Source organism: Dreissena polymorpha, chromosome 4 (genome assembly GCF_020536995.1).
Source record: "Dreissena polymorpha isolate Duluth1 chromosome 4, UMN_Dpol_1.0, whole genome shotgun sequence".
Classification (NCBI taxonomy): domain Eukaryota; kingdom Metazoa; phylum Mollusca; class Bivalvia; order Myida; family Dreissenidae; genus Dreissena; species Dreissena polymorpha.
This window is the reverse complement of record NC_068358.1, coordinates 37,343,918-37,371,614: the sequence shown is the minus strand read 5'-3', so window position 1 is coordinate 37,371,614 and position 27,697 is coordinate 37,343,918. Positions and strand designations below refer to the sequence as shown.

General features: G+C 35.9%; 1 protein-coding gene across 6 annotated transcripts in view; it reads left to right on the top strand.

The window, feature by feature from the left end:
- LOC127877698 (ras GTPase-activating-like protein IQGAP1) overlaps nucleotides 1-27,697 on the top strand; it is a 112,382-nt gene that overhangs the window by 76,414 nt on the left and 8,271 nt on the right. For all 6 annotated transcript variants that reach the window (XM_052423818.1, XM_052423820.1, XM_052423822.1 and 3 more), the window contains 17 exons: nucleotides 1,846-1,932; nucleotides 2,929-3,050; nucleotides 3,914-4,233; nucleotides 9,759-9,833; nucleotides 11,480-11,629; nucleotides 12,829-12,969; nucleotides 14,195-14,279; nucleotides 14,707-14,871; nucleotides 16,350-16,417; nucleotides 19,116-19,248; nucleotides 19,732-19,834; nucleotides 20,162-20,300; nucleotides 20,815-20,902; nucleotides 24,117-24,329; nucleotides 25,242-25,408; nucleotides 26,110-26,229; nucleotides 26,639-26,747. In XM_052423818.1, the coding sequence (XP_052279778.1) occupies nucleotides 1,846-1,932; nucleotides 2,929-3,050; nucleotides 3,914-4,233; nucleotides 9,759-9,833; nucleotides 11,480-11,629; nucleotides 12,829-12,969; nucleotides 14,195-14,279; nucleotides 14,707-14,871; nucleotides 16,350-16,417; nucleotides 19,116-19,248; nucleotides 19,732-19,834; nucleotides 20,162-20,300; nucleotides 20,815-20,902; nucleotides 24,117-24,329; nucleotides 25,242-25,408; nucleotides 26,110-26,229; nucleotides 26,639-26,747 (2,285 nt within the window). The remainder of the gene's footprint in view (nucleotides 1-1,845; nucleotides 1,933-2,928; nucleotides 3,051-3,913; nucleotides 4,234-9,758; nucleotides 9,834-11,479; nucleotides 11,630-12,828; nucleotides 12,970-14,194; nucleotides 14,280-14,706; nucleotides 14,872-16,349; nucleotides 16,418-19,115; nucleotides 19,249-19,731; nucleotides 19,835-20,161; nucleotides 20,301-20,814; nucleotides 20,903-24,116; nucleotides 24,330-25,241; nucleotides 25,409-26,109; nucleotides 26,230-26,638; nucleotides 26,748-27,697) is intronic.

Sequence of the window (27,697 nt, the reverse complement as noted above, 5' to 3'; positions counted from 1 at the left end):
TCCCCTAGTCGTAACAATTGAGTAATAAGGTCCCCAAAATACAGGTGTGAAAACTGTAATGTCTCTTTTAAGTTTAATTGGCATTAATTGACATATGTGATAAATCTTCAAAATGTTAATTTGACGATGTCCCGTAAAAGAGGATAGTCGTTGATGTACAGTTTATATACCGTGCTTGATTATAAAAGCATTATCAACCAAACACTTATCCATAAAACAACATATCGCATTAACTTGCGTTCAAACAATGTCTCTTTCACAATGGTTGAAAACGGGAACAGTACCGACACGTTCTCCTACTATGGCAGGATTGCCCGACCCTGCAAAGGCTCTGTCTACGACTGAAGCTTTATTAACACAGGCCGCTAACGATGCAGTAGAAGAAATGGTCATTGGACGTTAACGGAAGCGTGGGGAGTACGCTTCTTACTGTGACGAAACCAGGGCAAAAATTGCGCGTTACGTTTATTAACCATGATGAATAAAACGTATATTTGCAATGATGAATAAAAAAGAAAAACTCGCACGACTTTAGTGTTTTATTAATGCACTGGATGGCGAACAAATTGATATTTTATATAAACACACTACTTGTTATTCATACTGATTAATCATTAACATCGTAGTTCTTATCAAACTAAGTAATCATAAACATCTTAGTTCAAACATATTTAATTTACAACAAATTCGTGGAAAATAACAACAACATTTACAATTTTGAAATATTTTAATTAGTCGAGATAAAAGTGTAATGTGACCTACTGAAGTGAAGTTTCTATTACAAAAAACAAATATCTCGGACAACCGACAACAAAAGAAAATGGCGGAAATGCCATTCAAAAAAGACCGATTTCGGATTAAAATGTATCAAAAATCGTTGGTACTTGAATTCGTGGTTCGGCAGAACCACGAAATCCACGAAAATTAGTACCACACGAACTTTAATGATTTTACAGTATTAATAATGTTCCACTTTCTGAAGTGCTTCAAGCTGCTTTTAGAGGAATCCGACCACCTTTTCCTCATTCTATCTTTGTTCTCTTGAGTGTCAACAGGACAATTTATATATGTTGGGTCCTCTTGTGGTTGCTCAAACGATAGTTTTTTCCATGGCGTAAATGTACTGGTCCTGTTCAGAAACTAAGTACAATACTGTACTAACGAAGATTGTATGAGGACACATTTCTACTATCTCTGGCTGAAAAACCTGATTATGGGTTTTTGCTGTGATGGGAAAATATAGCGAGAATTTCCCGCCACAGCTTCAAAATCAGCTAGGGATAGCAGCTATGTTTTTATGACATTAAAACAAATTTTCATAAAATAACATTCATTTTAATTATTAAATACTTACCTGCTATCGGTAAGTCCCACCTCCCAACCCCGCTCATCGTTTTATATTTTCATAATTGTATGAAAAGTAAGATGACTAACGGTTCTTGATTTCCGGTTAAGTTACATTGAACTATGTTTTTTAACCTGAATCTGAATGTTTTCAGTAGGAGAAGTGGCCGAATTCAGGCACTTGAAGATTTCTGGAGAAGCTAACCCACCTAGAAAGGTATAGCTAGGGATAGCAGGTAAGTATTTAATAATAAAAAATGAATTTTATTTTAAGAAAATTTGTTTTTGTTCCTTACAAAATCAAATTAAATTAAAAAAATTAATAAATTCAAGTTTAAAAGGCTTCATTTCCATCAGCAAACAGCATAAAACATTAACAGAATGCGAGTTACTTTTAGGCTGTTCTAGTTTAATGCTCGATGATAGTCATAGTCATTTTCACTTTGAGTGGAAAAGGCTCCGTATATAATGACATATAATGCCATGTCTCCCATTATTCAGTGTATGAGAAGAACCCCCCGCTGGCAGTGGTACAGAGGTTTGTCCACCTTCTAGACACCAGTGACGCAGACTATACTGAGGAGCTGGGTATGATACATCAACATGAGCCTCGCTGGATTACGGGGGCTTCATGCATCCTTTCTTTAACACATTTACACATCCTTCACAGACCAATGCTACTCAGACCTTTAGAAGAGATGTATTTTGCAACAAGTTGGCATTCGTATTAAACTTTTTTGTAATATAATAATTGTGAATAGGTAGAACTTATCTTTTGTCTTGCGTTGTGTGTAGCCAAACATTTACTTTGATGAAAAAGGTCAGATAATTTGTTGGTCACGTGAGGTTAAAAATTTGGTAGAATTAAAGAAAAAGCTTGAGAACACTAGAAGTAATATTTATTGTCAAATCTTATCGAAACTTGCTCAATACATTTGTTTTACAGATGTATCGGATGAGTTTTAAAATATTTCTGGTTGATTTAAAAGCATGGTTACGAGTCGGTGGGGGCGGTTTTCCTTATGTCGCAATTATGAATCCCAATGAACACTCTAAAAGTCATATGTTTTGTCCACTCATCATGAAACTTACCAAGAACCTTTGTTCTTATGATATCTCGGCTTTGTTCAAAATGTGTTTTGTTTCTAATGTTCTCAGATTAGCTCCCTTGGACATTGGCAGTCATGTGATGTATTTAAGTTCTTAATATGTCTATTATCAACTAACTCCTGCAAACCTAATTTATGTTGTAGTATTTTGGTCTGTTGATTCGATGTAAATATTCTAATATTAACCCTTTACCACTCCGATACGCACTTTGATGTGGTTGTAATTCCTTCGAAAATCCATTATATGAAAAACCTTAATTACTAGATTCATGTTTTAAAGCCTAAAAGGCTTTTTTGGAAATCTGATGCACCAATGAGTTGCAAACAGCCTAAAAATTGAACAGACTGCGAGTGACTTGCTGGCTGTTCTGGTTTTAAGCTGGTTGCATATAGCTATTAAAACCTCGCTTGTGAGTCGGAAAGTTTCAGTGCTGCTGCTTGTTCTGGAATGTATCCATGTGTTTATCCCCTGTAGAGCTGCAGCGGGTCAAGCAGCAGGTGATCAGTGAGATCAAGGGCAACCAGCAGCTGGAGCAGGACCTGGACACCATGGACGTGAAGATAGGGCTCCTCATCAAGAACAGGATCACACTCCAGGTACAGGGACCAACGTTTTAAAAAGTAGCATATGCATTGCATCGTCCCAGAATAGCCTGTGCAATCTGCACAGGCTAATCAGAGACAACACTTTCTGGTTTTATTGTATTGTTTGTTGAAATTAAGTCTCGTGGAAACAAAAATCCAGTCAAGGTTAAAAGTGTCTTCCCTGATTAGCCTGTGCAGACCACACAGACTGATCTGGGACGACTTTTTATGCACATAGATTCAGCCCCCTTTTCCCAGAGTGAGGCTCGAATAAATTATACAAGTATTATATGTTGAGGCCTAGTCAATTGTTGATTTTTTTTTCAGATTGTCTTTTTTTCATTTTGATGAGGTTATTATGGTTTGGGACGAATTCAATTCTGGTCTAAAGCATGTAATTCCCTAACCATTTAAGTATCCTGCCCCCTCCCACCCCAGAATTTTTCTATTTTATTGCTTGCATCAAAAAGGAGGATTCTGCTTCAATTTGAATCCCTGATATCGATTATATTAAATTAATATATATTTTTGTCCCCTACCGGTTTCTTGGAGGGGACTTATGGTTCGCGCTCTGTGTGTCCGTCAGTCTGTCAGTCCGTGAGTCTGTGAGTCTGTCACACTTTTCTGGATCCTGCGATAACTTTAATAGTTCTTAATATTTTTTAATGAAACTTGAAACATGGATAGATGGCAATATGGACATTATGCACGTCATTTCATTTTGTTCCTACTTCAAAAATTCTGGTTGCTATGGCAACAAATATTTAAAGAAGAAAAAATTATGACAATGGTGGAGCCGGTAGGGGACATATATTGCTTGGCAATAGTCATGTTAAATCATGATTTTCAACAATGGACATTTTTTCTCATGACAGGATGTAGTGATGCTAAACAGAAAGCTTGCCAAGCAGCGCGAAGTGCAGCACGGCGGCAATCGTCGCAGCGTGGCCCCCACAAAGGGCCTGAAAGTGATGTCCAAGGAGAGCCATGACCGCATGGAGGCCTATCAGAACCTGTTCTACCTGCTCCAGACTAACCCCACATACCTGGCCAAGCTGATCTTTGAGATGCCCCAGGACCGCACCACCAAGTTTATGGAGTCCGTGATTTACTCGCTGTTCAACTATGGCAGTAACGTACGGGAGGAGTATTTGTTGGCGAAGCTGTTTAAGACTGCGTTAGAGGAGGAGATCATGTAAGTGACAATCAGATAAAGCCTTATTTGACCTTCAAGCTGTGCTTTGGGAAAATGGGTTTTAATACATGTACTTAAGTGTTGTCCTTTATTAGTTTGTGCAGGCTAATAATGGAGGACACTTATAGCCCATGCTGTCTTTTTCTTTAAGAAAGACTTTCTTTAAACAAAACATACAATAAAAGCAGAAAGTGTTGTTCCTAATAAGCCTGTGCTGAATCCACATGCTAATCTAGGAAACTTTACAAACTTGCATTAATCCCCATTTTCCCAGAGCGAGGCTTATTCCTATTTTCTATTGGAGATCTTCATTTCTCATCAGCCGATTTTAAGGTTTTGAATCTCAACGTTAGTTTATACTGTAATGGCTTCATGCTTAATCTGGTTTGTTGAGCTCGGTGTGTTAAACTTATTGGATGGTTTAGGGTAGTTTTCTCTTTGAAGAAATGTTTTCTTCACTCTTCACATAGGTGAAGTTTTTTTTGTTTGTTTTTTTATTATCACAATTCTTAACTTTAACAGTTTTGCTTTTTATGCTACAGAATTGTGATGCTTATATATGTGTCTGTGTTTTAATATGCAAACATATGGGTTTAATGCATTGGTCTTTACTTTCTATTTTAAGTGTTAGTACATTTAATTTGCTTGTGCTGATTTGCTTGTTCTCTGATGTAAAGTTTGTTGCACATATTGCTGTATTGTCTCTTATGAGCTGCTTGTGCAAAAATGGTGTTTTATGCGTATTGGGCCAGGGTAGCTCCAGAGCAGCCTGCGCAGTTTGGTCAGGAGCCATCTTGTCTGCTAACAAGAAACCGAAACCTTTCATTACTTTTAAACAGACAGGGTAGCTCCTGATGAAAAACCTGCTTATCTGTGCAGGCTGATATGGAGCTACACTGACTACATATGGCATAAGACCCATTTTTGCATTGCACAGATCAAATGTGTTTGTTATCAGTTCATGAAAACAACGTAATTTGGCTCTTTTATCAATATAAACTTTTTTTATGGTCAGGAAGTAAGTATATATCATTTACTGCCCGATCTTTATTCAATTTGGACACTTGCATTGTGCTGTTTATAATCAACTTCATTTACTGCTTGTCAACATACAATCTTGATCTTTTTGACAAAATTAATCTGCATGAAATGAATGTAGAGTGAGAACAGTCTTGTTATAGTATTGTCATAAATTTATTTTCTTGTTTAGTTCCTTGCCATGTGTGTGTTTTAGCTTTATTGAGTGCTTTGCCTGCATTATTACAGAAATGGAAGAATTGTTGAAGCTGAGTGTTAGAAATATGAAGAGACAAATTTAAATTAGCATTGCCTTCAAATTAAAAATAAAACTTTGCTGCTGCTAAATGAAACAAATAATATTTTCCTAAATTTTATGGTAAAAGTACAAGAATAACATGTTTATTGTGTGTAATACATCAAATACAGTTTTTCTCCTTTGGAATATGAGTGTATTAACATTTCAGATTTTAGTTGTAAAAATTGATTATGTTATATTTATATTTTTGTGGCAACTCAGGACATAATAAAGTATTTATGTTACTGTTTACTGATATTTTTGCGTTAACACTTATACCCTTGTCACTCCGTTTTGGTGTCCGAAACATTAAGCTTTTAGAAAATGCATTTTTGTAGTATGAGATCTTTAATGATGTATGATCATTTCCTATTTAATGTGTTATTAAACTCTGCTTCTGCTTGTTCAAACCAGGAGGGCGTAAGTATGTTATCCGCATGTGATCATGAAGAGTGAGTGAAACCTATACCATGCCTCTAAAAAAAGAGAAATATTTCTGCTTAAAACAAGCTTTGATGCTCATAATAATTTGGTTATCTTTTAAAATAATAACAACATTAATCATTTCATGTCTTTTTTAACATAAATAATTTTCATCATTATTAATATGATTTAATTTTTTCTTTGATAATATCTCACCAGTTTTATTTCTTCTTTTGATGACATTGTATTGAGAAGTTTAGTTTAAAAAAAAGATTTCCATCTTAGTTGCAGTAGATATAATTTGGAGAGGTACTAGCCAGATTCCTGCATATTTATCTGTTCTTTGAAAATGTAACAGATTGGCTAGTGTGTTATATAGATGTTGTCGTCATTTACCTTTTTAGCTCACCTGTCACGAAGTGACATGGTGAGCTTATGTGACCATGTGATGTCCGGCGTCCGTATGTGCGTGCGTGCGTGTGTGCGTTTGTCCGTCAACAATTTGTTTGTGCAGACGGTAGAGGTCACAGTTTTCATCCAATCTTTTTGAAATTTGGTCAGAATGTTTATCTTGATAAAATCTGGGTTGGGATTGTATTTGGGTCATCTGGGGTCAAAAACTAGGTCACTAGGACAAAAACTAGGTTAATAGGTCAACAACTAGGTCACTAGGTCAAATAATAGAAAAACCTTGTAAACACAATAGAGGTCACAGTTTTCATCCAATCTTTATGAAATTTGGCTAGAATGTTCATCTTGATGAAATCTTGGTTGGGATTGTATTTGGGTCATCTTAGGGTCAAAAACTATGTCACTAGGTCAAATAATAGAAAAACCTTGTGTAGACAATAGAGGTCACAGTTTTCATCCAATCTTTATAAAATTTGATCAGAATCTTCATCATGATGAAATCTGGGTTGGGATTGTAATTGGGTCATCTGGGGTCAAAAACTTGGTCACAAGGTCAAATAATAGAAACACCTTGTGTAGACAATAGAGGTCACAGTTTTCATCTAATCTTTATGAAATTTGGTCAGAATGTTTATCTTGATGAAATCTGGGTTGGGATTGTATTTTGTTAGTCAGGTGAGTGATTCAGGGCCATCATGGCCCTCTTGTTTGTGTTCAGTACCCAAATGTTCATGAAATTAAATAGAGCAAACCAGGATATTGTTGTCACCTTATAGAGGTGAAATAAATTTTATTGTTCACTGTTGTTATAAAAATATATATACAAAGTGTGCAGCTGTTTTTTGTACTAATCAAAGTAAAATCATGGGTATTTATGTTATTCATAAAACATGTGATATCAGCACCATATGGCATGCATTATCAAGCCATCCCAGGAAGTATCAACAGCTTCAGCTTTATCAAATGTACATGCACATTAAAATGATTGTAATGTTTGTTGATTTTCTCTTTAATTTATGTATGTATATTTATTTATCAATATTGAGTTTTAATGAATTTGCAATATTAAAAACTCTTTACTTCAATGTTTTTTTGTTTTTGCCTCAAACATAACTGTGTCGTTATTTCTTTAAAAATTTCTATTTAGAAGAAAGTATACATGTGCTGATTAACAAGACATTTTATGAATGTTTAAAAATCTGAATTACTTCTTAAAGACCCTGCATTTTGTTAACAATTTTCAACAGTAACAAACAACACACTGAAATTGCATGTGTTACAATTATATTTCCCTTATATTTCAACACCCTTCAAGAATTGATACAAAATTAATTGATTAGTTTAGATATAAATTATTGAGAAAGAGCAACTAATTCCATCCATGGAGTGTATATTGATGTCATCTAGAGTCCGTGTTCCATCTTGAAATGCCACCACAAGACTTGTCAGTATTTTGAATTGCCAAAACAAGGGCAGCCCTTTTTGAAATGATCCTTGTTACAGATTCCTATAACACACAAACCATCCCTGCACAGTTTTATAAATCCAAAACATGATTACATATGTATGGTAACTGTTGCAATAGCAGGACATTATATTGACCAATTCAGTTTTGTGACATCATAGGTATATATTAGTAACATTTTATGATCAAAAGAGACGGTTGATGTGTGAATGGGAGTTTGTATAATACTTTAAGCACAAGGTGTCAAAGTAGATGACTGTTTATAATACCTGGGTTTGCTCTTGTTTGATAATAAATTGCATTGATGGTATTTTTAATTCGATAGCTGTGTTGCATATTATTGTATGTGTATTTCCATACAATTACATGTAAGTGATTGTGAATGAGGATGTATGCCCTTTTAATATATATAATCCGCTTACTATGGATGAATATTATTTCTATATTCAGTGAACTATAAGCATGAAGAAGGTTAACTAATTTAACATCAGTATGGCTAAATTGTAATGTTAAATTTTAAACAAATATACTTTTGAATAAAAACTTTTTTATAGCCATGAATGAGAAGTTCATCTAATAAAGGTGACATCAGACAGTATATGGTAGTGCAATGGTCCCAGATACTGTAAGGCTTGAGCTAGTACCCTTGTGTAGCATCCCATTTTGTGTACCCCCACTCTTTTATTAACTTTTGTTAACAAAACCCTACCGTATTTGTCCTCAATTCTGTATGTACCCAAAGCACTGGCATAATTTTTATTCGAAGGCTGATAGTATGAACAATATTTTTCTTTAAATACCCGATTCAATTTAGACAAGTACACACAAATGAAGTCATTGTTAGATGGTACAAAAAGTATTATATTTAGTAGAATAATGTTTTTCTTGTAAAAAAAGAGTTTGTTATTTCTTGTACAGGAAGGCCAATAATATATATTTTTCTGGTAACACTATAATAAATTATTAATATGATAATAATTTGTATTAACCAAGATTATTACTCCATTCTTTTTATAAATGATTATTCCTATTAGATCCCTACCAGTGTTTTACTAGGAGGAGAATCTAGGGTCTTCCTTTGTCCTTCCTTCTGTTTTGTCTGTCTGTCAGTCTATCTGTCTAGTTGCAAAACTGGTTACTGAAACAAAAGAACTGAACATATGTTAAGGGGGTCTGGTAACTCTTTGTAAAACAAGAACAAAAAAATTGTGTATTCTAATGACTCTAAAAGTAGATTATACATGATCATGGATTGAAAATAATGAGTAATATGAGACTTATGTGCAATAATGTTCACCAGAGGTAAAGCTTGTTATAAATGTTTAAATAGGGAGGGAAAAATTTCATCCTACTGTGACAAATGGACATGTGACTGGATTATGAAATGTTAAACATTTTATGAAAATTGGTGATATAAAAGAAATGCATAATCTTAAATGGATGCAGCTAGGTGTTCATTGGTAGGAGGCTCCTGTTCTGTTGGCCAATCTGTCAAAGCCTTGTCTTTCTAGTAGCTGTTACCCAGTGTTGATACTTGTTTTTATTGGAAAGAAGTTTGCAACAATTTGACTGTCACCCAGTTCTGATGATCTCTTTCCTTCCCATTAATTCGGTGCAGACAGGCTCAACTATGTATGCCTTGACAAGCTATTAGAATACAAGCATTAGTTGTATGTAAGGTATAACAAAATACATATTTTATGAAATTAATATGGCACATTTTGTATGTTTGATAAAAATATTACTAAGAAGCCTGAACTTCATGTTTACTGAAATTACTCTGTAAGTCCTCTAAGATGATTTCTTGTTGTAATAAAAGCTTTAAAAAGAAGCATTATTTAATTGTTTCGATGTCTTGTTGATCCATGCTGAAGATATATACTATATAAGAATGTTTTGTTTACATTACAGCTCCAAGGTTGAGAAGATAACGGACATTGTGACAGGAAACCCCCTTGTTATCAAGATGATTGTAGGCTTCAACAGGTTTGTTCCCTACATTCATTCATACAAAATACTTCTCATTATCAAGATGATTATAGGCTTCAACAGGTTTGTTCCCTACATTCAGTCATAAATTAACCTTTCATAAGCAAGATGATTGTAGGCTTCAACAGGTTTGTTCCCTACATCACTCACACATTAACCTTTCATAAGCAAGATAATTGTAGGCTTCAACAGGTTTGTTCCCTACATTCAGTCATACATTAACCTTTCATAAGCAAGATAATTGTAGGCTTCAACAGGTTTGTTCCCTACGTTCAGTCATACAAAATGCTTCTCATTATCAAGATGATTGTAGGCTTCAACAGGTTTGTTCACTACATTCAGTCATACAGTTACTTTTCATTCTCAAGATGATTGTAGGCTTCAACAGGTTTGTTCACTAGATTCAGTCATACAGTTACTTCTTGTTATCAAGATGATTGTAGTCTTTAACAGGTTTGTTCACTACATTCAATGCAGTTACTTCCTGTTATCAAGATGATTGTAGGCTTCAACAGGTTTCGTTCACTTCATTCAGTCATGCAGTTACTTCTTGTTAACAAGATGATTGTTGGCTTTAACAGGTTTTTTAACTACATTTAGCCATACCTTAACAGCTCATTATCAAGATGATTGAAGGCTTCAACAGGTTTATTCACTACATTCAGTCGTACATTTAACCCCTCGTTATCAAGATGATTGTAGGCTTCAACAGGTTTCGTTCCCTACATTCAGTCATACATTTAACCGTCTGGCTTCAACATGTTTGTTCTCTACATTCAGTCATACAAAATACTTCTCATTATCAAGATGATTGTAGGCTTCAACAGGTTTGTTCACTACATTCAGTCATACAAAATACTTCTCATTATCAAGATGATTATAGGCTTCAACATGTTTGTTCACTACGTTCAGTAATACATTAACCTCTGATTATCAAGATGATTGTAGGCTTCAACATGTTTGTTCTCTACATTCAGTCATGCAGTTACTTCTCATTATCAAGATGATTGTAGGCTTCAACATGTTTGTTCACTACATTCAGTCATACAGTTACTTTTCATTATCAAGATGATTGTAGGCTTCAACATGTTTGTTCACTACATTCAGTCATACAGTTACTTTTCATTATCAAGATGATTGTAGGCTTCAACATGTTTGTTCTCTACATTCAGTCATGCAGTTACTTCTCATTATCAAGATGATTGTAGGCTTCAACATGTTTGTTCACTACATTCAGTCATGCAGTTACTTCTCATTATCAAGATGATTGTAGGCTTCAACATGTTTGTTCACTACATTCAGTCATGCAGTTACTTCTCATTATCAAGATGATATTAGGCTTCAACATGTTTGTTCACTACATTCAGTCATGCAGTTACTTCTCATTATCAAGATGATTATAGGCTTCAACATGTTTGTTCACTACATTCAGTCATACATTAACCTCTCATTATCAAGATGATTGTAGGCTTCAACAGGTTTCGTTCACTTACACCTGTTTGTAGTACCTTAGATAATGAAATGATGGTAAACAGTTACTTGCAGGCTGTTTGGTTTCATGCTGGTTGGCAGGTTGCATATATAGCCTTTTTTACTTTGCACCTGATGGAAAAATGGTTAATGGCCTTGTATTTGTTTTTTAGAAATCAGCGCGGTCAGAATGCCCTGAAGGAGATGTTGCAGCCGCTGGTTGAGAATGTTGTCTCAGACAAGGGCCTGAAGATCAACACCAACCCCATTGAGGTGTACAAGGTCTGGGTCAACCAGCAGGAGTCCGAGACAGGAGTAACAAGGTGCGTAGGGGGTATTCTTTGAACAGTTATTTGCCCTTAAACATAGCTGAACAAGTTTTGCTAGTGGTACTTGTTTTTACAAAGTTGTAGTCTTCACAACTTTGAGCTCTGATTGATTATGGTTGATTAACCAGCCATGACTTGTCAATAAAGGATTTAGTTGGCCTATTGACAATACAAGACAGACTGTCAGACATTTGAATATGTAGGAGTCAGAGCAGGGATTTTTCCTTCTTAAGCAAGGCCGTAAAAAGTCCCCTTCCTCAACAAGAATTTCTTTAAAATGATGCAATTGTCCCCAAATTTCAAGCTTACTTTTTGTTCCCTACCGGTGAAACCGGAGGGGACTTGAGGTTTGCGCTCCGTCTATCAGTCTGTCTGTCCGTCACACTTTTCTGGATCCTGCAATAACTTTAAAAGTTCTTCATATTTTTTCATGAAACTTGAAACATAACTTTAAAAGTTCTTCATATTTTTTCATGAAACTTGAAACATGGATAGATAGCAATATGGAGATTATGCACATCATTTCATTTTGTTCCTACGTCAAGAATTTTGGTTGCTATGGCAACAAATATTTTAAAAAATACTGACAATGGTGGAGTTTCAACGGTAGGGGACACTATTGCTTGGAAATCTGTTGTTTGTAATTGTTTCTCCTTTTTCAGTTTTGTCGATATTCTTTTTCTCCAAAATGGAAGGCCAGGCCATTTCCCCAAATCAAGACAAAAAGCCCTGCAGAGACTAGCATTAATTGAAATAATGTGGTAAAAAGAAAAGTGATAATTAACCAATCAAGGATTTTGTTGTCCAATGGATTTATAATATTTTATTTGCAACCATGCTTTCTTACATGTAGGGCCATAAAAACAGGGTTTAGTGTGTATGAGTGTTTTTAAATTACCAGTCCGTGAAACCATACATTTAGAGCTTTCTCAGCAGCTGAACACAGTTTGTGCGCAACAAATTTAATGTGGTCAAATCACATCTTAAGGCCAATGGTCAGTGAATATTTACAATGAAAAAAACACGCAGAAAGCCTTACAGTTGGCGCTTTGTTGAAATTCTTCACAAAATTGCAGTGTGGTCTTTAGGGCGATATGTGTTTAATGGTAAGGATCAAAAGGCCAATATAATATTTGAGACACTATATTTTGTGTTCTTTCGATACACTATATTCATGTCTTCTTGCTGTCCAGTACGTTGCCATACGATGTAAGCATAGAGCAAGCCTTGAAGCATCCAGAGGTGTGTGCCAAGCTGCGCGAGTCCACAGATGCTCTACAGACCCTCACTGACCGCTTCCTCAACGCCATCCTGCAGTCTGTAGACAAGATACCGTGAGTACCTGTATAGATTTCAGCCTCGTTTGGGGATAACTAGGCTTAATGCATATGCATAAAGTGTTGTCCCAGATTAGCCTTAGAAGTCCCAACAGGCTTATTAGCAGGAGTGTGATTTTACTGCGGATTTCGGCAAATCGGGCTGTCCGGGGTCATTTGCCCGAATTGCGTAAATTATGAAAAAATGTTTCGCCCAATTCTGCATGCTTATTTCAAAAGCGGCCCGAAAAATCTGCGGCTGTCGAAAACTATCCTCATATTACACTTGAAATTTCTGCCTACGCATTTTGAAATGAGCGATGTCATTGGCTGTAGTTTCCCAATCTTCCAATTAAAATTGGTTTTATAAAACGTTTTTCATGTTTCTTTGCCAATTTGTTTACAAATGGCGCATTTGTGTAGCGATAATGAACATTATTTAAGGAACGAACGAATCTCACAAAATCTCGGAGATTGAACAATTATTCAATTACAAATTTAAATGGGAAAAGGAAGAAACAACAGTGGATATAAATCAGCGTTTCCACTGTCTGAATGGGAACAGACGATCGACTGTCTTGGTAAGGCTAAACTTAAGTCATATTCCATGGGAAAAAATCGTGAACTAACGATCCCGTGTTAAATTGTCCTTAGTTGAACACTGTCAAATTGTTGACCTTATTTTGAATTTAAAGACATTGAGTTAAAACGAAAGATTGCCCTCATCGTTCACAGGGATCGGAGCACACATTGATTTTGATTACAATTAATACTGGTGACTTTGCATATTATGTTAAATGTGATTTTATAAAGGTTTTCATAAATAAATCTTGTTAATAAGTTTAAGATGGTGTTTATTTAATGTCTGTTTTAAGGTTTGTCATTGCGTTATCTGCGCGATTCCCGTATTCAAAATCAGTATACAGAATTTTCCTCTCCTCAGACTTAACCTCAATCACACCCCTGATTAGGGATGACACTTTCCACTTATATAGAATTCATTGTTGAAAGGAAGTTTTCACAAAAATTTAATTAGGGCAAAAAGTTTTGAGCCTGATTAGCAGTAGGAACTTTACATTGCACAGGTTTATCTGTTATGACAATTTATACACATGCATTAAGCCCTGATTAACCAGAGTGTGACTTTTTTAAAGACAAAAGATGATCGTCACTTAACAATAAGTAAAATATAATAAATAAACTAAAATGAAAGCCTATCTGTCACTACCCTATATTACTTTAGGTATGGCATGAGATATATGGCCAAAGTACTGAAAGCAGCATTACAGAAGAAATTTCCTGAATCTGAAGAAAAAGACATCCTGAAGGTAAGAATACATTGTGTCCAAGGTATTTTCTGAAATAGGTTTGACAACTACAACAATTGTTTTAAAACTTTAAAGCTAGTCAGATGTATTTAATTATTTGTAAGAGAAAACTTTACGGTAATATTTTCTTATTCTTAAAACTACAAGCTAAATCTGTCACACATAGGCACACCTTTTTTATTTAATTTGAATCTATGTGTGTCTAATTAAATTAAGAAACAGTTCTTTAATTGTTTTAGCTTATTTTACGGGTACATGATAATTATTTAGGTAAAAAAAGTTCAAAATGAACAGTCCTTTGATCTCTTTACTTCTAAAAAGTTTATATTTGGATATGTCAAAGGTAAATATTTTTAAGCTACTTGTGTGCAGTGACTTTGAGATCATGGAGTACAGCTATACATTATGTGTACTATGTATCCCCCAGATTGTTGGTAACCTGCTGTATTACCGCTACATCAACCCAGCCATTGTGTCCCCGGACGCGTTTGACATCATCAATGTCAGCGTGGATAAGGCCCTCACCATGGATCAACGCAGGAACCTTGGATCTGTCGCCAAAGTGCTGCAGTTTGCAGCAGCAAATAAAGGGGTAGGAAAACTTTGGTAGTTTGCCATGTACTGGGTATGATGGTTTGATGTAAAAATTTTGGTGAAAATGAGCTAGGATTACAATCAGGGTAAAATTGTAAGAGACCAATCATAGTGTAAACACTTACTAGGATAAAATCATTGTGAAAATATAGGCGCAATTCGGTAGAATGACAATCTTAGGAAAAATGTACCTGCTAAAAGTGAAAATATATCAAATGTTTTGAACTTGTCGCTGCAAAAACAGTTAGGATAAACAGTGAGGAAAAAACAGGGTTTTCATAGTCTTTGAACAAGGTTTATTAACAAAACAGGGTGTTTAATAATGCTTATATTCAACCATATCCTTGCAAAATGCTAAGAAGGTGCTTGCTTGAATTTGGCTCAAAATTGCTTGAAAATCAAATGATACAATTTTTAAACAAGCAAAGTTTATTTTTAAGCCCTCATGGATTTTAAAATAATTTGGCTCAAATGTCAAACATAGACAATGTGTCGCCTGTAACACACATCTCCTTACTTAAAAAGGTCATGGTTACACTTAGAGGTCAAAGGTTGAATTGGACAATAAATGGCTTGTTTTCAACATAAATGGAGTTTTGAGTTGGAAATGTTTGGGCATCCCTATGGACAGAGTGAAAAACATAATATATTTAAAATACTGTTCAATGAAATGTTACTTTATATCCTTTAAAACACAGACAAAGTCAAATTAATAATTCTTATGATTATATACAGACAAAGGCAGCTAAATTAATCGCAGAAATTCATTGTTGCATTGTTTTCAGTTTTTTAATTAACTAGTTTGGTTGATTTGGTTGTCATAATTACATATGAAATGTGCCTTATGCAGTCACATCATGTTCCTGATGTACCCATGTTAAATAGGAATACATGTGCCCCACAATTCATGTCATGCATGTATACTACTGAAAAACGTGATTGTTTATCATTATGAAATTCGTAAATAAATTCCAGGTCAACATTTGCATGAGTTTAATTTGTAGAATGGAATTTGTGATTTCATTGGAGTAAACGATAACATGGGGATCAAATTTTGAAAATTTGGTGCACTGATGACCCAGTACAGTAGGGTTTAAAAATGTATGATGAAAATGTAGTTGCTAAAATGGGCTACAATAACAATCATGGTGAAAAATTAATGTAGTTGCTAAAATAAGCTTCTATAACAATCATTGTTAAAATGTAGTTTGCTAAAATGGGCTACTATAACAATCATGGTTCAAATGTAGCTGCTTTAATTGGCTACTCTAAGAATGATGGTGAAAATCTTACTGCCTTGGAGAAGGAAACCATTTCAGAGTTGGGAACATGCTGATGGAAAAATTAAATATTTTCATTATGTTGACGGTGTATCAATTGGTAGAATTGCATAGTGAAAACGTTGTAACAATCTGCAAAAATGTGAATATTACTGTGTAAATCTGCAATTGTATCCAGTGAATGAAATTGTTTCAGTTTGGAGGGGACTCTGCCTATCTGTCTCACATGAACACCTATATCAAGGAAACCCATGAGAAATTCAAGTAAGTAAGCTGTTTCAAGGTATATCTCTTATAATCTACATGTTCTTGCATACAAACCAACTTGATCTTCATAAGAAGAACATTTTTAGCTCATCTATTTTTTGAAAAAAAATTATGAGCTATTGTCATCACCTTGGCGTCGGCGTTGGCGTCCGGTTAAGTTTTGCGTTAAGTTCCACTTTTCTCAGAAAGTATCAATGCTATTGCATTCAAACTTGGTACACTTACTTACTATCATGAGGGGACTGGGCAGGCAAAGTTAGATAACTCTGGCATGCATTTTGACAGAATTATGTGCCCTTTTTATACTTAGAAAATTGAAAATTTTGGTTAAGTTTTGCGTTTAGGTCCACTTTTCTCAGTGAGTATCAATGCTATTGCATTCAAACTTGTTACACTTACTTACTATCATGAGAGGACTGGGCAGGCAAAGTTAGATAACTCTGGCATGCATTTTGACAGAATTATGTGCCCTTTTTATACTTAGAAAATTGAAAATTTTGGTTAAGTTTTGTGTTTAGGTCCATTTTATTCCTCAAGCATCAAAGCTATTGCTTTCATACTTGCAACACTTACTAACTTTCATAAGGGGACTGTGCATGCAAAGTAATGTAACTCTGACTGGCATTTTGACAGAATTATGTGCCCTTTTTATACTTAGAAAATTGAAAATTTGATTAAGTTTTGTGTTTAGGTCCACTTTATTCCTACAGTATCAAAGCTATTGCTTTCATACTTGCAACACTTATTAACTATCATAAGGGGACCGTGCAGGCAAAGTTATGTAACTCTGACTGGCATTTGGACGGAATTATGGGCCCTTTATACTTAGAAAATTGAAAATTTGGTTAAGATTTATGTTTTGGTCCACTTTACCCCTAAAGTATCATAGATATTGCTTTCATACTTGGAACACTCAAAAACTATCATAAGGGTACAGTAAAAGGACAAGTTGCATAACTCTGGTTGTCATTGTTACGGAATTATGGCCCTTTTTTGACTTAGTAACTTTTAATATATGGTTAAATTTTGTGTTTCGATCCACTTTACTTCTTAAGTATCAAGGCTATTGCTTTCAAACTTCAAATACTTTCATGAGGTTACTGTACCTGGCAAGTTGAATTTTACCTTGACCTTTGAATGACCTTGACTCTCAAGGTCAAATAATTAAATTTTGCTAAAATTGCCATAACTTCTTTATTTATGATTAGATTTGATTGATACTTTGACGAAACTACTCTTACCTGACATACCACAATAGACTCCACCCAAACCTTCCCCCGTGCCCTCCCCCCCTCCTCCCCCCACCTCCCCCCCTACTCCCCCCCCCCCCCTATTTTTTTTTTTTTTTTTTTTTTAAGATCATCTCACAAATGACCACCACACCCTCACACTATACCACCACCCCACCCCCCCCCCCATTTTTTTATTTTTTTTTTTTTTTTTTTTTTTTTTTTTTTTTTTTTTTTTTTTAAGATCATCTCACAAATTACCACCACACCCTCACACTATACCCCACCCCCCCCCCCCCCCGTTTAAAATACCGTCTAACCATCGCACCCAAAAAAATCCCCCCCCCCCATCGCCCTTCCCCCCCCCCCCCCCCCCCCCCCGCCCCCGATTTTTTTTTTTTTTTTTCCGCTTTTTTGGAAGATAATGTAATAAATGTCCACAACCCCACACTATACACCCCTCTTCACTCCACCCCTCCCTCCTTTGTGATTGAAAATGAGAGTCCCTTCACCTTTAAAAAATAATAGATGAGCGGTCTGCACCCGCAAGGCGGTGCTCTTGTTTATGCTCCTGGTAGGGTGGCATATAGCATTTGAACTGTCCTTCTTTCCGTCTGTAAACTTTAACATTGGCCATGACTTAAGCAATATTTAAGATAGCAACTTGATATTTGGCATGCATATGTATCTCATGGAGTTGGACATTTTAATTGGTGAAAGGTTGAGGTGATCCTTCAAGGTCAAAGGTTAAAAAAAAACAAATCAAAGGGAAGTATTTATCTTTAAAGGGAAATTTCTATTTATCATTTGGAAGGTACAGATCATTTTTACATAGGAAGTAATATTTTTTATTATATCCCTTTTAAAAATTATGACTTCCCTTGTGAAAATTATCTGTACCTGCCAAATGAAAAAAATAAATAAATCAAAGCGGCGCAGTAGGGTCATAGTGTTTCTGGCAAACACATCTATTGTTTTATAATAAAAACAACAAAATATTATACACCATATAGGTCCGATTGTGTGCAGATTCTTTTATAGTATTTTACACAATGTATACAATAATAGAAACTATATTTGTGGAAAGTACATTTCGATGGACTCTTGTGAACAAATTATCTTGAATGACTGTGCTCTGTTCTTTTTTAACATAAAGTAAATATTTATAGAAATAAATTTGGAGATCTTAAAGTTATATTTTCCCTTATTAAGTCAATCATAAAGACTAAACTGTTTGTATCCACTCTCCCCATTCTATATGTGGTGTACTGTTTGATGGCCTGTTACAGCCATTCTTTAGATGGCAAAAAAAAACTCACTCCCTAAAATTTAATTTGAATGGCTTTGGTTTTTTTGTTGTTTTTTTCATATAACAGTTTAAATTGCTATAAATAAATAATAATGATATAACAGCTTTATTTTGCTTTATAATAATTAAGACACCAATGTTTGTATCCATTTTGCAGGAAGTACTGCCTTATGGCGTGTGACGTGGAAGAGCCAGAGGTGAAGTTCAACATTGACCAGTACACGGATGTGACGATGATTATCAAGCCTGTCATCTACATCTCCATACAGGAGATAGTCGACACACATCAGGTACACTGGGGCTGCAAGGCCTGAAAGTGTCGTAGGATAATGTTTACTTAAATTAAACTTAAGTAAATATGATGAATAAAAGTATATTCTGTTAAAACATTATGTAATAAAATTATTTTACGTGAAGCAAATGTTGAATGCATGACAGCAAAATGTAAAAAATAAACATCAAAATTAACCATCTCATTCAGAAGTTACAAAAAGTGAACTGATGTATTAACCCTTTCAGTGCGGGAACAGAATTTTGAAGGCCTTTGCAAACAGTTTGGATCCAGATGAGTCTCATCAGGATCCAAACTGTTTGCTATTCTGATAGTATTCTTTGAAATAAATCGAAGAAAATGCTAATTTTACAAATTCTGCAGACGACATTTTAGCAGACGACAAATTTCCCAGCATTCAAAGGGTTAAGACTTACGTATAGCTTTAAAAATAGCTGTAAGTTGGGAGGAAAGGAAGAGTTTATATTTTGGTCTTCTGCAGCTTTTGCTAGATCACCAGGACCGTATCGCCCCTGACAACCACGACCCTCTCCATGAACTGCTGGAGGATCTGAGAGAGGTGCCCACGGGACATGAGCTGCTGGGTTAGTGGGGTGGTTTTGCTGCTTATCATTATGGGACTTAAGGGTCTTGTGAAGTGGGGTTTGTGAATTGGCATATTGATTGTGACTAAATTATATTGTGTTGCAAACGAGGTTTTGTTGAGAATTTGAGGTATAAAACATTTCATGGAAGGGTGCTTCTGTGAAAACTGCACTTGATGCATGTGCATAAAGTGTCATCCCTGATTAGCCTATGCAGTCTCCACAGGGACAAAACTTTGCTTTTTTATGGTAGTTTTCACAGACTTATCTAGGATGACACTTTATGTCACAATGTCAAACTGACTCGCGTTCATCTCTGTTGTGCAGGTGTGGAGGTAGCAGAGAATGAAAACCTTGAGGAGCAGATCCATGCCCAGCTGGCCAAGACTGAGATCACCCTCACCCTCGTCAACAAGTTTGAGGTGCCTGACGATGATCAGACGGACATCAAAACACTCCTCATACTGTAGGTGTGGGGGACTTGTATATGTTACTGACACTGAGCTATGAGACCGGCTAAAATTTTGTGCTTCTTTATTATGTCCCTTTAAGTTTAGGCAGACAATTAACCTTGACAATTTGTGCTGTATTTGTGTGAGATTTTGAAATGTTATTTTGCAGATGATTTGAACTTCTCATACAAAAGCTGCACAACTTTAATTTAGCGTTTTTTAACTTTCAATTATTGGTTAAGTTTATGAAGTTACAAGGAGAGTTTCTATGTAAATTGTCTCATTGACAGAAATGAAAAGCAAAAAAAATGTTTTTTTTTTAATTTATGTGGATAACAATATCTTAATGTGCAATAAAAAAATAACTTAAAAGTAAATCAGACATATTTTTTCAGTCAACTATCTGGATTTTACATTAAAAACATGTTTCTGTAAAACGTTATTTTTTTCTTTCATTGAATTGATTATTTTGTATAATCTGTTTTTCTCTCTAAACTTAACTGTCCATTTGTTGTCTTTCATCTCCAGCACCAAACGTATGGTGATTGACGTGATAGCCTGTCAGTCAGGAGACTCATTGCTGCAAATCCTGGAGAAACCTGCCTCAGAGGCAGAGGTGAGTTCTCTCCCAATAAGTGTAGTTGTGAACATTGGCCTCAGAGGAAGAGGTGAGTTTTCTCCCATGAAGTGTAGTTGTGAACATTGGCCTCAGAGGATGAGATGAGTTCTCTCCCTTGAAGTTTAGTTGTGAACATTTGACTCGGAGGAAGAGGTGAGTTCTCTCCCATGAATTGTAGTTGTGAACATTGGCCTCAGAGGAAGAGGTGAGTTCTCTCCCATGAAGTGTAGTTGTGAACATCGGCCTCAGAGGAGAGGTTAGTTCTCTCCCTTGAAGTGTAGTTGTGAACATTGGCCTAAGAGGAAGAGGTGAGTTCTTTCCCATAGTGTAGTTGTGAACATTGGCCTCAGAGGAAGAGGTGAGTTCTCTCCCATGAAGTGTAGTTGTGAACAATGGCCTCAGAGGAAGAGGTGAGTTCTCTTCCATGAAGTGTAGTTGTGAACATTGGCCTCAGAGGAAAAGGTTAGTTCTCTCCCATTAAATGTAGAGGTGAACATTGGCATCAGAGAAAGAGATGAGTTCTCTCCCATGAAGTGTAGTTGTGAGCAATGGCCTCAGAGGAAGAGGTGAGTTCTCTCCCATGAAGTGTATTTGTGAACATTGGCCTCAGAGGAAGAGGTGGGTTCCCTCCCATGAAGTGTACTGTGAAACCATTTATTTTCGACAGCACAAAATTTCGTCATTTTTATAAAAATGACGATTTCGTCAGCACTTAAATTCGCCGATTTCTGATTTTGAATTATAAAAAAATGCGTCAGTCAATATCCGATTTGTGTGTAATACATATTCGCGATCAATCGCAGTTTCGAAAAATCGTGGTACGAATGCGGGAACACACTTGAGAATCACTGCAAAAGGTGGGGTCTGTTTGTCACATGCCAATTAAGTAGTCTTTTGTTATCAATGGACAGTTATGGACCCTCTTAATGTATGCTATTCACACGTTCATTGTTATAAGCGGACAAGTGGGATCGAATAACCGTTAACGAGTGTTTGTAACAACGAAGCCAATTGCAAATTAGTCTTATTCTATTATTATAATTGCCAAACGTAAACTACCGGTATATAAATCAATAATGTCAATAATTTAACAATAAATAAATTGATACATATAAAATAGTAATAAGTGTGGTTAAACGCAAACAATCAAACAACAATTAAAATATTCTTTATTAATTTGTGATAAATACGCATGTTGATCACACATCGTCATCTTTTCATTTGGTTTATTGTCTTTCATCGGCATTCGCTGCGTGATGGCTAATATGCAACATCCCTGAAAAACACAATGCACCTAATGGGTAATAAAGTTATAAACAACTAGCGCTAATTCATTACCATTCTACATAAACGAAGTAAACGCATTCGATACAGCTGTACTGCACACGCGTTTTAAAGAAGTGTAACGTGTCAGTTATTACCTTGTGTAATCTACATCCCTTCGTGTCAAAACCGGATTAATCTTGATTACAAAACAGCAGTGAACGTGTGCATGGAATATGTTGGAATATAATGCCTCATGTCTACGGTAAAGTTTTAAAATATTGTTCAACTTAGTGTTTGTTTTTGTTCAAACATGATTGTTTGTTAGGATCTTAAATTCGCCGATCGGTCCACTGACGAAATTTATGAAAATTAATGCCTGACGATTAATAATGGTTTCACAGTAGTTGTGAACAATGGCCTCAGAGGAAGAGGTGAGTTCTCTCCCATGAAGTGTAGTTGTGAACATAAGCCTCAGAGGAAGAGGTGAGTTCTCTCCCATGATGTGTAGTTTTGAACATTGGACTCATAGGAAAAGGTGAGTTCTTTCCCATGAAGTGTAGTTATGAACATTGGGCACAGAGGAAGAGGTGAGTTCTCACCCATGAAGTGTAGTTGTGAACATTGGCCTCTGAGGAAGAGGTGACTTCTCTCCCATTAAGTGTAGTTGTGAACATTTGAGCCCTACGCGGGGAAAATTGGGCTTTATGCATCCATATTAGCTTTTGCAGCGTGCTCAGGCTAATATAGGACGCTTTCTGTTTTAACTTTTTTCCGATTTTTGCAAAGGACAGTCCTCATATAAAGGAAACGACCAAAAAAACTGAGGCTAATATGGTACTAAAAAATGCACATGGATTAAACAACGTTTCAAAGTGCACATCTGATTTGGAATCACCCATTAGTTAAACTGACGTTTCTGTAAACATCTCACAATTTTTCAAGAAAAATGTTTGATAAAAATGATTGAAAAGATTACAGTCAAACCTGAATTCAGCGGTCAGTCAAGGGAAATGATCAAAGTGAACGTTGTCCACAGGTGACCGTAGAATTCGGATCACAATTTTAAGAAGGTTGGTCAGTTGGTAGTATTACTACGTCGTTACCCCACCCAGTCGTTTGCATACAGTGTAAAACAGATGCTCATTGCAGTAACAAAGCATAATAACAGCATTAACTTACGCGTGTACATTGAATAATAGAGAATAATATCTTTTAGATTGATTTAATTTCATCTTGTTAAATTAAACAATGACTTTATCAACGCTGGTATAATTGTTTACTCATGCATCTTATTTATTCAGTAAATAAAGCTTGTCACGTTCTGTTGACCTCACATCCGTAAAAGTCTAAAAAGCGGATTCGGTGTCATAAACCGATAGTACGGTGTAATTGTACCGTTCTAATTCAAAGAAATAGCGGTCATTTAATTTAGCGATAATTACTTTCAACAAGTCATAAACTCTGACATATTTTCTTTTGAAGATACCCCCACAACACCTTATAATTTGTTTACTCGCTGCGGGCCGCTTTTATAATATCATAGACAATTACCGCTTTCAGATGCTTTAAACGCAAAGTAGACGGACAAATAATGTGCTGTGTTTTTAATTTTCGGGACTCGAGACGACTGACGCGTGACCGTGATTTCAGGTCAAACATGAATTTTTGAGTGGAATATAGTGGCCGTTGACCGTTATGGTCAGGTGGCCGTTAAATTCAAGTGTAATATAGAGTGTTTTTCGTCGGGGGGATTTCAGACTGACCGTTGTCTGCAGGTGACCGGTAAATTCAGGTGGCCGTTAGGTCAGTTTCGACTGTAGTAATATATTAAATCTCTGGTCTACGTTTACAGTAATTTTGTCTGTTCTATTCCACAGCCAACACTTGACACCTTACACAGAGCATTCATATTCTTGTTCAACCATTAATGCCCTACGTTTTACAGGAAGAGGTGCATTCGTCGCTCGTTCAGCAGCGAGACAAGCGTGCTGCACGGACCCAAGGCAATCTGGTGAGACAGCAGTCCATGTCGGGTGACTTCCGTCTGCCACTGAACCTCATGAAGACAAAGATCAAGAAGAGTCTACAGAACCTGGAACTGGCGAGTGTGGTGTCCAGGAAGGATGGCTATCAGGAGATCATCAACCTCATAGCTCAGGTGAGTCACTTGGAGCTTACTTCACTGTGCTTAGGTGAGCAACATACGGCTGGCTTAACTGTGCTCAGGTCAGCAACTGGGGTCTGACTTTACATGCAGTGCTCAGATGAGCGACATGGGGTTGATTTAACAGTGCTCAGTTGAGCGCCAAAGGGCTGGTTTAACAATGCTCAGATGAGCGACATGGGGCTGGTTTAACAATGCTCAGATGAGCCACATGGGGCTGACTACAGTGCTCAGTTGAGCGACATAAAGCTGACTACAGTGCTCAGATGAGAGACATGGGGCTGACTTTACAGTGCTCAGGTGAGCGACATGGTTACTGTTGTGTCTGTCATATCTGGATCGGGTACATTTGTTTTGCATTCAACGTTTGATATTGGTATTGGAATGTATAAACTATTCTAAACCTGAGTCTATCACATTAATTATTCAAAGCTCCTGTTTTGAAATTAAATTCATTGAAAGAACAATATTGGTCACTATTGCTGTGGACACCCTGACTTCTGTTAATTTCTCATTTATCAGTTATCATAAGAATGCAAGTTGTATATTTTCCAACATATTTTTGATATTTGGCGAAATGTCCCTTGCATGCAGCCGATATTTAGAAGTACCACGTTGTGTACCCCTAGCCGGCTGTATTGTAAACCTTTGCTTTGTTTTGAAAACCAGTATCAGAATTGCCAGTTAGTTATGTATTAAAAGGAGTTAAAAGATGTGATAAAGAAGTAATTTTCATAACTATGTTTTGTTAAAAAAGTGTTGTTGTTTTTGTCTTCCTTGTGAAAATATATTTTAGTTCTCAGAATTTGAGAAATCACTAGGTCTCTTGAAATAGTCACTTAAGTAATACAATGTAAACAGGTATATAGTTTCATTAGATAACCACCATGAAACTTCCCCTTGCAGGACATCCGTAACCAGAGGCGTTACCGCAACAATCGTAAACAGGAGTTAAACAAGCTCCGACAGACTCTTAAGTCCCTCAATGAAAAACACAAGTTCTATGAATCCCAGGTGGACTATTACAACCAATATGTGAAAACATGCACGGAAAATATGCAGTCAAAAGGAAGGTGAGTGCTTTGAATGTTCTTTTGTGTATTTTTATTAAATTCTAGATCAGTGTGAAATAAGAATTGTTTGTCTTGAAGGGGGTATAAATCCAAACTTTCGTGAACAACTCACTATATTTATATTTTAAATACATGGTTATACATTAAAAATGGTAAATAGTAACCAAGCCAAGCTCAAGTATGGTATGAAAGTACGGAGGGCGTATATCCCATACACCATCAGTTACTAACTGTGTAACGATTATATCTCAACCGACTACTCGCTTACTCGGGGTGTATGGACATTACTCTGGATGTATGGAAAATAAACCATGGGCACGTGACCGCTCTAAGCCAATCGGATTAGGTCATTTTTTTAGGATGTGAGATAAAAGCTTATCCAAGTTTGCAATTTATTAAAGGTATTGTACTTTACTATTGTTGCCTGGTTTTGATTGTAAAAGTATTAAATATTAGGTACCGGTATAAAAGTTATATAAATAATGAAAGCATACCATGCGGACCCTACTATTTACAAAACAACTTTAAGGAAATTCATAATTGTACAAAAGTGTTTCTATTTTGCCATTATCACTATCATAATGTATAAAAAAAGTCCTGAAATTTGTATAGAGCAGTTTTTCATTTTTGAAAATCAAATGGTGTTGGTATTCATCTTATAATCTTCGTAATATCTTGCTATAAATTGTACCATGTTTTAGGTCTCACAAGGCGAAGGCTAACAAGACCGCACGCAAGGCCCAGGGTACTATCAAATACAACGGAGCCAAACTAAACGAGAAAGGAGTTATTCTAGAGATAGAGGGTCTGAAACCCAACCAGTAAGTATAATGTCACACCAACATTGTTTTAAAGATATTGCCTTTCTTAAATGTTAAAAAAAAAGCCACCTTTGCCTAACAAGAGGTTTTAGCAATTTTTCTTGCCTATACAAAAACATTTTTTGGAAAAGAGAGATGGGCGAAGGATAATAAAATGCTTGTTGCTTAAAAAACATTTGAAGTGTTAAAATCTTTATAGTCATATATATATGCTTAAACACGATGCTTAACTTAAAAAAAAACTTGTTTAATTGACTAAGCTGAAAATTGCTTGTATTTACTCTCCATATTGTAGATTGTGATATAAAAAGCTACCATAAATTGCTCTATATAAGAGTTTCAAATACTAGTAGGCCTGTCTATCATTCTGTTACTTGATAACTGTTATTCACCCTACCCCTCTGTGCAGGTTCAAGAACGCCCAGTTTGAGATTGCGGCCACTGCTGACCCGGGCGTGTTTGAGGTAGGGGCCAAGTTCATGGGCATCGAGGTGGAGAAGGTGGATCTCATCTTCCAGGTAAGGGGCACTACTCTCTAAAAGCTGATAAGGTAAGGGGGACTACTCTCTGAAAGCTGATAAGGTAATGGGGACTACTCTCTGAAAGCTGATATGGTAAGAGGGACTACTCTTTATAAGCTGAAAGCACATGTAATGCTGTTTTTCTTGAGGTTGGGAAAAAGGCATGGCCTTCAATTTTAGGTGAAACAATATGTGTACATTGTTATCTATTATTCTAACACGGCACAGGACTTGTTTTCTATAGACAAAGAAGGAAATCAAGTGTGGGTTATTCTGCAATAACTTATGGGCGGAGCTTAATGTTTCAAAAATAGTTCCAAATAAATAAAGAAAATATTGCAGTAAAATGCATGTGCTAAAACCCGCTCTAAAAGAAATGTAATAAATGTAGCATGTATATAAATGTAATGAAACAATAAATTGTATATTTGGTGATAAGTGGCATAACCACGTCTACAAAGAATGTTATTTGTTAGGAAACGTAATTCAGAAAACATTTATAGCATGTCAGCTTTTCAGTAGCATCAATAAACGTGACGTCATTAAGTTTCTACGATTGTTGTTTTCAATGAAAGTAACGTCATTTGCAAAATATTTACCGGTATGAATGAAAATGACGTCATATGTTTGTACAATTCAATGATGTCACTAATAAGTGAACTTAGTACTAAGAAGGGCGGAGTATTGAAAAATATAGTTCACGTCCTAAAGCTTGAACCAAATCAATCAGAATCGTGTTAGAATCGAAATATTATTTTTCTATGGTGGTTTGTTGTCGATTCTAACACGGCACGCGACTTGTTTTCTATAGACAAAGAAGGAAATCAAGTGTGGGTTATTCTGCAATAACTTATGGGCGGAGCTTAATGTTTCGAAAATAGTTCCGAATAAATAAAGAAAATATTGCAGTAAAATGCACGTGCTAAAACCCGCTCTAAAAGAAATGT